The sequence below is a fragment of the Eubalaena glacialis genome, chromosome 1 (assembly GCF_028564815.1).
Source record: "Eubalaena glacialis isolate mEubGla1 chromosome 1, mEubGla1.1.hap2.+ XY, whole genome shotgun sequence".
Taxonomy (NCBI): domain Eukaryota; kingdom Metazoa; phylum Chordata; class Mammalia; order Artiodactyla; family Balaenidae; genus Eubalaena; species Eubalaena glacialis.
The window spans coordinates 231,456,348-231,468,175 of record NC_083716.1 but is presented as its reverse complement, the minus strand read 5'-3'; the positions used below and the strand labels follow the sequence as shown (position 1 = coordinate 231,468,175).

Here is an 11,828-nt window from a genome sequence, read left to right as displayed (position 1 = left end):
CCAGTGTCTTGCTGTTCTATGGACAATTCATCTGCCTGAGCTCAGCACAGTTTTTAAAATAGTTCTCTTGATTGATTTCAAACAGAAGATAACTGTGATCCATGACATCACATAATGCTCTTCCTTTATCGGAGATCTCTATTTTTCTAAGCCAAACATGTTTCAGACTGCAGAATGTTCTTCCCAGAATCATTCTGAAATTTCTGGCTGCCTTACTTGTTTACACATATTTTAGAACTATTTAAATTTCCACTTACAATTTGCTCATCACACACACACACAAATGCTTTAATACCATGGTCAGTGTCTTGGGTCAAATTTATCTAAAGTGAGTACAGACCATTCTCAGTTATCCTTGGTAATTAGAGGCAGGAATGGTACTAGTAATTGGAGTCACAGAATGTTATCCCAGCCTAATTTTAGCCAGCCATTTCAGTCTTTTACTCCACCAAACCCTTTAGAGCTGTTTACAAGCGATTACATGGACACGTTTCCTTTTTGTTTCATCTCCATTATTTCCTGCTCTAATGTCTAGTGGGAGGGGTTGGGTAATGAAAGGAACCACCAAAATAACAATAATCATAAAAGGCAGCTAATGGAAAGGAGAAACAAAAGCATGGCTAACATATGCAATATTACCTCCAATGATTCAAGAATTGCCTGTAAATTCTTATAGATAATAAATTGCATGTCATACTCCATTTGGTCCAACACAATGACCTGTTTGTTATCATGACATCTCTGGCTGCTGTGAAAGAACCCAGCTCTCTGTTTTTGATAAAGGTAATCTTAAATGCTGAGGCAACGTTTTTCTCTCTATATATTTACCATTAAATTAGGATGATAGATTGAAAAACACGTTGTGTGTTTTAAAGCTGACTATGTTACTCCCTTACTTTCATTTACTGACAATACCAAATTAACAAGAGGCGGTGTTAAATATCGGGAATGGTGCTATACAGCCGATGCATTTTGATGCTTGCACTACTACTTGTGCATCACAAATATGAACTTTTTATCCAATGACCCAGCTTTAGTTAAATATCCAAGTTAGACCTGCTTATGTTCAGTCTGTCCAGTTGTTTGTTGATTTACCCTATTTTTAGAAGTGGTGATTTCTACCAAATCAAGTCCCCGTTTTACAAAGACAAAAGTAAAACCTACTTGCAATATTCATGTTGCCAACAGAAAAAAAAAGAGAATGCTTATAAAGAATTACAGCAAATGCATTATTTCCTGTTTAAATATATCCTGATGATATTATATAGGGTTGATTGTATATTATGTTATGTGCTTTATAGGTTTCCCCTCACATATCCAAATACTTTTTATTTACATACAACTAAATAAATTTTGTCCTCTTTAAAGACGGTCAGTGAGTTTTTGTACAAAATCTTTATTTTCTTAGCTTTAAGAGGAAAACTCCTAAAATATAAGTGATAATTATCTGTTTGGTTCTTTCCCCTGGAAGAGTTTTTCTCTAGGTATGGTTATAAAACCACCTAGAGAGAATCACTGGGCGTGATTGTTAGAAAGGCCAAGTTCAGCTGCAAAATTTAAAATGCACACACCCTATAATCCAGCAACTGCATTTCTAAAATTTTTTCCTACATATGAACAAAGACAAATGAACAAGGATTTTTTGATTTATTGTTTGTTATATAAAAGACTGGAAATAATTTAAATGTCCATCAATGGGAACTGTTAAATAAAGTATGGTATTTATGCAACTGTTAAAAAAAAAAAAGACCGATTCATATGTAAAATTAGACAACAGTATCCAAGATATATTGCTAAGAGAAAAAAAGCAAGACATGTTTAATGTACTCCCAATTATGTTTTTGCTAACTACAAAAAAGGTTATTCATATGGCTTGTATATATATATAGAACATTTCTGGAAGGAAACAGAAGGGAACATTAACAGTGTTCAGCTCTGGGGAGGGAAGTTTGGGCTCTGGGGTGGGCTTGACTTTTTCCCTTATGCACATGATGATTTTTCAATTTAAAACTTGTATCCAAAATTATTTTAAATGCAGATTCCTGGGGCTATTTAAAACCTAATGAATTGGAATCTTGGAGGATGGGGCCAAGATATCTGCCTTGTATTGGATTGGCCAAAAAGTTCGTTTGGGTTTTTCGTAAGATGTCACAGAAATACCCAAACGAAATTTTTGGCCAACCCAATAAATAAGCTTATCAGTTGATTTTTATGCTCACTAAAACTGGAGACCAGCTCTCAGCATATTTAAGTGTAAAACATTCCAATCGATTTCTTTCTTTTTTTTGAAAAAGCAAAAGTGAGTTTATTAGCATTGTTTTTTTCTTTTGATAAATGACTACTAGTGTAACACCTTGATAAAGAGAAGCTTGAGAGCTACTATTATATTTTAACAAATTAAAAATAATTTGTTTTACTGTTACAAAAGTATTGTTACATGTTTATTAATACACTGAATTTGGTAAGCAAATAAGTATATATTAGTATATTGAAGTTAGTGTAAAAATAAGAAGAAAAAATTTAAATGTAATTCCAGTACCCAGATATAATCATTGCAATATCTTTTATACCCTTTTACTGTTTGTGCATGTGTTTCTCAAAAACAATTTTATACTTTTAAAGTATAATTTATAATTAAATTTTATTATAAATTATAATTATAAAGCAAATTATAATTTGTTCTTTGCATGAACACTCTATCAAGGACATCTTTCTGTAACAGTAGATGTGCATCTTCAGTACAGTGGTCTCAACCATTTTTTTCACTCTAGCACAACTGAGGCATTAAACACAGTTTTGATAATGCTATTCTGTCAACTCTTCTTTTAAGGGGTGAGGAGATGAGGCAGAGAGGAGGGAGGAAAAATGGTCAGTTTAAGTCAAAATAACTCCAGGTGACAAATACCTATCTGCAACATCATTTTTAATGATTGTATAAATTATAATGTTTTAAAAACAAATTCCCAATTGTTAGCCATTTAGGTTGCTTCTAATTTTTGACCATAATGTGTAATATTGTGATAGACACTCCTCCCCACCTCCAATCAATTTCAAATGCTTTTCCTGACTCCCTCACATTGATTATTTCCTTTTATGCATATGACATTTTGATTAATTACTATCCATGGAGCACTCCCAGTGTATAGTATTTTCATTCCACTGTCTCCCTAGTTTCTTTCCATTCAACGGATGTAAACTGGGCTCCTATTAGAACAAGGCAGGCTGATGCCAAGTGCCTGCCCTCGAGTGGCCCGCATGCAGAGGAAGCTGCCATTGCTGGAAGTGATGATGCAATAACAAAGCTAAGGGAGATGAGACTTGTAACCTGTTTAAATGAAACTGTAATTAATAATATAAAAGACACAGGGAGGTTCAATAAAACGAATGCAGAACTATCCCTAGGTATGTCTGTTTGTCAAATGAAAGATGCAGACAACAAGTGATAAACTTACAGTTCTCAAACTCTTGGGTCTCAGGTCCATATTACAGTCCTGAAAACCAATGAAGTCCCAAAGATCTTTTGTTTTTGTAGGCTGTATCTTATTGATATTTACCATATTAGAAAGTGAAACAGAAATTTAAAAAATTATTTAGTATTGCTTCATTTAAAAATAATAATGAGCCTACTATGTTCATATAAATAACATTGTTTTGAAAAGTAACCATATTTCCCCAAAATGTTTTTAGTAAGAATAGCAGCATTTTTTTTACATTTTTGCCAATTTCTTTAATATCTGGCATAATAGAAGACAGCTGGGTTCTCATGTTTGCTTCTGCATTCAATCTGTTTTGATATATGGTTTTGATTGACATATATGAAGGAAATTCAGCCTCATACCTATATGTAGTTGGAAAGAGAGGAGTATTTATTTTAATAGTCTTTTCAGATAATTGTAGTTTGTTTGGTCTTTTTTTTTTGATACCACAACAAAACTCAACAAGTGGTATTTCTTAAAGGTTATTTGCACTGTGTAATCTGACACCATATCAAATAACTTTTTGTAAAATGTTACATTAAAAGCCTGTCTTGCATTTTGAATGGCTCTTTTGCCCATTTATGATTTTGTAACATAATGCTTTAGTAATTTGGAAAATACTAATCTACTGAGTTTTGTAGCTCTTCCAAATGTTTTCATATCTCAAACAATATTTTTAAAAATCATATGATAATTGTGTGGTTCCATTTATATGAAATGTCCAGAATATGCAAATCCATAGACAGAAAGTATATTAGTGGTTGCCAGAGGCTGGGAGGAGAGAGGAATTGGCACGTGGTATCTTTTGGGGGTGACAAAACTAGATAATGGTGATAGTTTCACAAATTTTTGAATACATAAAAACCATTGAATTATATACTTTAAAAGGGTGAATTTTATGGTATGTGAATTATATCTCAACTGGGAAGTGGACAAGCTCATGGAGGTTGATGTAAGTTTTCCAGAATTCTTATTTCCTTTGGAAAGCTTAAATATTATCATTGGCAACAAATACTGCAGTTATTTTCCTTGAAGTGACAGGCTCATTTTCAATAATGTATCTGCCAAACATAAACATGGTATTTCACGAAAAATCCATAGTTGAGTTTGCAACTCAGTTACACAAGTGCTTTTCCTCAAGACAACCAATGGACTTCTATGTGCAGCTGATGTGCCTTGTGCATATTTTCCATTTCGAAACCAAGCAGGACCCTGCAGGGCCTTCCCAGGGACACACACCCCCCCCACCCCACATCCCTCACCTCTTATTTGTAAAAAAGCTCTAGCCTGCTAGGCCTTCCCTGAGTTCCAAAGAGCAAATTTAATCAGAGAATGAGAAAATGCAGAAAGAAAGGAAAGCAGTCAAGCAAGACAAAAATAATAATGGGTTAGCCATAAAACGAAGTCAAGGACCTTTAGGTCTTCATCGAGGGCTATAGATAATTTCCCGAGCCATATCCTTAAGTTGTTTTGCAGATACTAAAACCCCCACCAAGTGGAAGAAGTTAACTGCATGCTGACCACCAGCATGTAGACCCCAGACGAGTTGGAACCAGAAGGTTGATGACTGAGATTCCCAAAACTTCATCCTATTATGTCACCATCAACCAATCAGAGAATTGTGCGTGAGTTGACCACACACCCTGTGACCCCCTCCCTCACACTGTCTTTAAAAACCCTTCCCTGAAAGCTATCAGAATTGGGGTCTTTTAAGCATGAGCTGCCTGTTCTCCTTGCTTGGTACCCTGCAATAAACACTGCATTTTCCTTCACCACAACCAGGTTGTCAGTAGATTGGCTTTGCTGCTCAAGTGGACCCAAGTTTGGCTCGGTAACAATTTTGTCACGCAGGATATTAAAAAGATGTGCAGTCAAGAGTAAAGACTTCATAGAAGGTGGTCATTTTTACTGTTTCCTCAAGGATGTCCTTAAGTGAATCTGGCCATTATTTGATTGCAAGCATAGCAATGAAAAATACAATGACCTCTGGTGCGTTTTGGTGGCGCGGCTTTGACTCATGCCGAGGCATCAGCAGCACCCACCACTGCTGCTGCACCATCAGTGCAAACCTCAACACAGCTGCTCCAGGACCAACCACGAGAGTGAATCAAGTTATTCAGTATTTTGAATGGTTCAGCACCCCTTGTGTTTGCTTCCAAGCATTCACATAAAAGATCTTTGTCTAGTTGGTGTGATACTAGATGAACACAAGCAAAACAGCGAGTCCGGCCACATCTATTGATTTGTCCATTTGTGAGACAAAAGTACGATTCTGCAGAGAAGATATAAACTCAGCCTTCCTGTTTGCAGCTAAATCTTTGATCTGACAAGCTACTGTATCATTAGAAAGTGGCGCTGCTGTAATTTCTTCTGCGGACTCTCCATCCAGCCAGCATTCAGCAGTGTCAGCTGTAAGGCTTACATACCTTTCTCTGGGTGCCAGAGGCACTTCCTGTGATGAAGTACCCTGCAGAGTCACCTACCCTGCAGGGTACTTCAATGGCTTTGCCTCTCTGGGTTGAAAAGCTATAACAATCAATTTTTGGCTTTTAATGAACTCATCACACTTACATTTAAAATATTCAATTCCTCTTTCTTTAGACTCTGAATGATGTCTCTTAAAATGATACCACAACTTAGAAGGTACCAAAAAGGTAAAATTTTAACATTATAAAGCCATGGAATAGATAGCTTTTGAGTCATATTTTGTTTCATATTTACACTTTTTTAGTAGATTTCTGATTCATCTTTTTCTTCATGTTTAGGCTTAGATGGTGCAGCTGTGATCTAAGAAAGCGAGATTTCTAATCTCCCTTTTTTAAAGCTAATGAGCCATCCTTAACTATAACAATGGATGGAGTGTGGCTTATGTGGACTCCGGGCTGCAAAGCCAAAATGTTGGGGGAACAGTGATGGGGGGGGGGCAGGGAGAATGCTGATGTTCAAATGCAAAGACTGAGAAGCAGCAGCATTCAGCATCTAAGAAAGGGAAACTGAGTCAGGGCAGAGAGCAGATCACTGGCAATGCATTGAAGATGCTATAGATGAACTGCGTGGACTTCCAACAATGACAACAGAGAGAGTCGGGCCGAAGGTCTCAAATTGGCACTGGGTAGCCTCTTCCATTGTCAGGTGAAGTGGAAAGAGGTGCGAGTTCCTTGGGAAGGTCTGGTCCCCAGTGGAGGAAAGTAGCAGGAAGAAGAGAGGACTGAGTTTGGGAAGGTCCCAGTGAGCCATGTTCCACTCTGTTACTCAGTCCTTTCCCCGGTTTTCCCTAAGAGCATGTAAGGGCCTTGAAGAAGAATATACTTATTAGTATTTAAATAAATTTACAATATTTGTTTATAGAAAAATGGGCAATAATTTAGTTCATCAAAAGCTTGGAACATTCTCTGGCCAACTAAATTAGTATGGTCTCTCATAGTATGCTCAAGGTCCTCCCCCTTATAATTTCAAATATGACCTTGGGCAAATTCCATCACCTTTTCAAGTTCCACTGGCCAAACATGGTTTTGGCTCTGAAAGGAGAGGTGGTGTGGCGTTTGTGGTTAAGAACATAGACTCAGTAGGTATAGAGTTGAATCTCAGCTTTACCACTTATTAGTCATAAAACCTTTGGAAAATTAACTTGCCCTCCCTGAGAATAATTTAGGCTTTGCCGGCCATATAGTCTATATTGTGGCTATCTAACTCTGCCACTGTGTGTCATAAACCGTGGCACAATAAAACTTCATATACAGAAACAGGTGGCTGGTTAGATTAGACATATGCCATAGTTTATAGACCCCTGGTCTATAAGACAGAAATATCATCACTTACCTTCAAGGGTTGCCGTAAGAATTAAATCGGGGGCTTCCCTGGTGGCGCAGTGGTTGAGAGTCTGCCTGCCAATGCAGGGGACACAGGTTCGTGCCCTGGTCTGGGAAGATCCCACATGCCTTAGAGCAGCTGGGCCCGTGAGCCACAGTTACTGAGCCTGCGCGTCTGGAGCCTGTGGTCCGCAACAAGAGAGGCCGCGGTGGTGAGAGGCCCGCACACCGCGATGAAGAGTGGCCCCCGCTTGCCACAACTAGAGAAAGCCCTCGCACAGAAACGAAGACCCAACACAGCCAAAAATAAATAAATAAAATCAATTAAAAAAAAAAAAAAAGAATTAAATCGGTTACTACCTGTTTATTTCTTGGTAACCAGTAGACAATCAATGGAAGTTGCTATTATTATTATTGTTCCTAAGGTTATTCCAACTCAGTCCGTGACCATGATCTATGGTTCTCAGACTTTCTGGATGGGCAGAACAGATTTCCCAATGGAAAACAGCTTTTCTGAATGAAGATCTCTGTTTGAGGGAACGTGATAAGCAGGAAACAGCGAGTCCTCCGTAGCTCCCACCCCTGAGGGTTCCATGTTGCCAGGGCAAAAGAATGCTATCCCAGTGTGCAGATGATCTCATTTCAAAACAGTAAACATGTAAAGCTAAGATGTTAATTTTACTTTGTAAAATGACCTGCTACGTAATAGAATGCTTTTAACTGCAGGTACATCTTTCTTTAGTGTGGTGGCAGCCTGTCTATTTAACATCCAACCAAAGGCATCCATTTCAAGTTGAAGCCAGCTGTTCAGAGTGGAAAAGCTTGGATTCTCTCTCACACTGTATCATATCTCAACACAAACTGAAGATAGAGGTCATTACACTAAAGCTCAGAGCAAAAAACTATGCTGCACAGATGTTTTATGTAAGGTCCTTTGATATTATTCTTCAGCAACTGGGCAGTTGGTTTGGGTAATAAATGAGGGCTGATGACCATCTTGTACACAAGCAGCTCAGAAAACAGCAACAAGTGGTAACTAGTGATTTGACCCGACCCCTGCTTCTCGCCCCTTCCCCAAATATAATCACAGCCTAAATTCTTGGCCCTACTCAATAAAACAAAACATTGTGGATTCCATATAATCGAGGTTTAATGCATGTACTATGCCAACCTGTTCAGGAAAAAAAGCAGTAATAGAAGTTGACATTGAGTATAATGTATTTATTTTTTTAGTTTATAAATTAAGTATTCACATTTGCTATTGTTAATAAATTGTTCTTGGACTTCCCTGGTGGCACAGTGGTTAAGAATCCGCCTGCCAATGCGGATTCAAGCCCTGGTCCAGGAAGATCCCACATGCCACGGAGCAACTAATCCCGCGTGCCACAGCTACTGAGCCTGCGCTCTAGAGCCTGCGAGCCACAACTACTAAAGCCCGTGTGCCTAGAGCCCGTGCTCCGCAACAAGAGAAGCCACCGCAATGAGAAGCCCACGCACCGCAACAAAGAGTAGCCCCTGCTCGCTGCAACTAGAGAAAGCCCGCGCGCAGCAACGAAGACCCAACGCAGCCAAAAATAAATAACTAAGTAAATAATTAAAAAATAATAATAAATAAAAAGATTGTTCTCATAACACTAAATATATAAATCATCAGAAAATATCAGTATTTTACTTTTACAATTACAATGGTGAATGATAGCTGAGCAGAAACGCTTTTGAGTGAAGAGATGAGAAAAGGCAAAAGTATAAAATGCTGTGACATTTTACTCTGAAATATGTCATGAACAAAGCAGATTTATCCGTCCACATGAAAGCTGTCAACAGAGGCAGAGAGGCAAATCATCATCGCCTCCCGAATGAGGCGGGAGAGAGAGGCAAAATGATAGACCACTGAGGGTGCTGGTGCCTTGCAGGATTTTAGGTTGATGATACTGCTCCTATTTTAGTAAAAATAACTATAATAAGGTAATAAGGCACTCAAATTATGAGGACAAATAATTATTGAAATAATCTAATAACCTATGTTGTTTAACCATTACTTTAAAGTAGCCAACATATTAACAACTCATTTTTAATTATTTAGCTTTTAGCATCTATATTTATCTTATTATCTTTTATATAGATAGTAAGTTTTCAAATGGCCATATATGTGTTCTTACTGATTCATGTTGAATCTAGATTATTATACCTGCCCATAAGCTTTCAGAACTCAGTTGATAAAACATCACACATGAAATTTCTAAGCTGTTGCCATTTTGCATCGATGTTACAAATGGGCTGTAATTTGATATTTACGCAGTTATGCTGTGCACACACGCAGCTGCCGCATACACGTGGTATTAACCTGTCACTGAAAACCTGGCCGGGAGTGAAGTCTGGAACTTCCGGGTGAAACGAGGCAGCGGGAGCCGCACAGAAGCATGGGCCCTCCGCCTGCCTGCCAGCCACCAGACACAACTTTGACAGGTTCTTCATCTGCCAGGAAGGAGACTGCGTTTGATTTCACAGATGTCCCTGGAAATCCAAGACTGAGTGTTAAGGGTGTGTGGATGGGGGTCAAAATCTGATCTGATGTGAAGCCAGGTTTAGTAAAACAGAAAAGAAAGAATCTGTCATTAAGCTACGGCTATGGAGCTGTTCCAGAAGGAGCGAGGGGGGAGAACAGCCAGAGTCCCCTTCTTCCCCACCATCGGGGAGATGCCAGGGCATCACAGGAGGTTCCTCTAGCAGGAGGCGAGCGTGGGGTTGGGGGGGCATTATTTTTCTATGTAGCGAAGTGGAGATTGCAGGCAAGAAGAGCTCATAGCATTGATAAGGTGATGGGAGGTTGAGAGCGACTTTGCTCTGTAGCCTAAAAGGAGTCACGAGACTATTTGCTGCTGTGAGCGCCTTGTCTGGGTACTTGATTGCCATGAGAACGTGGGAAGAAAACAATTATTAAATAACCCATCTCAGGGAGGTAGGATTTTCTCCCCTAAAACTGTACCGCTTTTGCCCCTCTGCCAACTTAACAGAATACAAAATGTACTTGGGTTTTCACTCAGTTACCCACAGCCTGTGTTTTTAAAATTCCCTGTTATATTCACATGTGGAATCTAAAAAATACAACGAACTGGTGAATATAACCAAAAAAGAAGCAGACTCACAGATCTAGAGAACAAACTAGTGGTTACCAGTGGGGAGAGGGAGAGGGAGGGGCAATACAGGGGTAGAGAAGAAGGAGGTACAAACTATCAGGTATAAGATAGGCTCAAGGATGTATTGTACAACACGGGGAATATAGCCAATAGTTTGTAATAACTGTAAGTGGAAAGTAACCTTTAAAAATTTATAAAAATTTTTATACAATAAAATTTTATATAAAATTTTTATACAATAAAATTTTATATAAAATTTTTATAAAATAAAAATCAAACACCCTCCCCCCAAAAAATCCCTGTTATAATAGCGGTAACTGTCCACATTTCTTTGGGGAAGCCGCACCTCTCTTAGAAACATTTATGGGTTTATTTGACAATGTAAAGTCCTGGGAAGTTGGACTCTGCACGAGGTCTGCAAGCAGAATGTCTAGAATTCTCTCCAGCCATGTCCCAGGGCCAGGTCAGAGGCTGTCCACGTGGGGGGATGGAGCCTGGCATCCCGGGTCCCGAGGGTGGGGGACCTGAATACCATCTTAGCGGAGCAGAGTCAGGAAGGCAGCTGCACTCAGCAGGAGTGTCTCCCACTGCCCCTGTCCCCTCACGGTTCCCTATGGGGACACGCAGCCACCTACTCATAGATGGACTCAGATGACAGACACCCGGAAAAAATTCAAAAGCTGTGTTCCCCTTTCCAACGCCTAGATAAAATACATACGTAATAAAAACCTGCTAATAATCATTTATTGTTTGTTACCATACAGCAGAAGCCTTTTTTCTTATGGGTGGCAGGGCATGGGCGCCTCCTGTCCTGCTGCCCCTGTGCTGGGGCCATGACCTGACCCTCCCTGTGGCAGGGACCATGGTTTGGGCAAAGCCCAGCAGAGGCGGTGTGCTGCATTTGTGTGCAAGTACTCTATGGCTCCTTGAATCAACAAAACCTTAGTTCTTAATCAAAGGCAGCAGAAGAGGTTTGGACACAGACGGAAAACACAGCCGTGCCTCAACTCTCCTGCAGGTAGGAATGTGTGACCCTACAGCTCACTGCTCCTCTGGCTTCCTTGTCGTTGTATCCTCTTGCGGAGGTGCCGCTGGAGCTGCAGCTTGTTGGTGAAGAACATCTGTCTCCAGCCCATATCCTGGGCCAAGGCTCTCATGTCTGGGGTGATGTGGTCACAGGCAGACTGGACGATCTGCTCCCACAGTTTGTCTGACGTGCACAACTGTGGGTGGAAAAAGTCAGAGGTGGGTGACATCATACATGGGTTAAGGAAAAGTTCACTCACTCACAACGTCACTATCCAACTCCTGCCGCCTGTGAGACACCGGAGGAAACACCACGGGTGCACAAAGATGTGCCAGACACAGTTCTGACTCCAGAAACTTCCTCTTTGAGGAGAGAGGCA

General features: G+C 39.6%; 1 protein-coding gene across 1 annotated transcript in view; it reads right to left on the bottom strand.

The window, feature by feature from the left end:
• Positions 1-10,709: 10,709 nt before the first annotated feature.
• FBXO36 (F-box protein 36) overlaps positions 10,710-11,828 on the bottom strand; it is a 101,086-nt gene continuing 99,967 nt past the window's right edge. Inside the window, exon 4 of the mRNA XM_061188179.1 lies at positions 10,710-11,645. Coding sequence (XP_061044162.1) covers positions 11,457-11,645 — 189 coding nt within the window. The 3' untranslated portion in view covers positions 10,710-11,456. The remainder of the gene's footprint in view (positions 11,646-11,828) is intronic.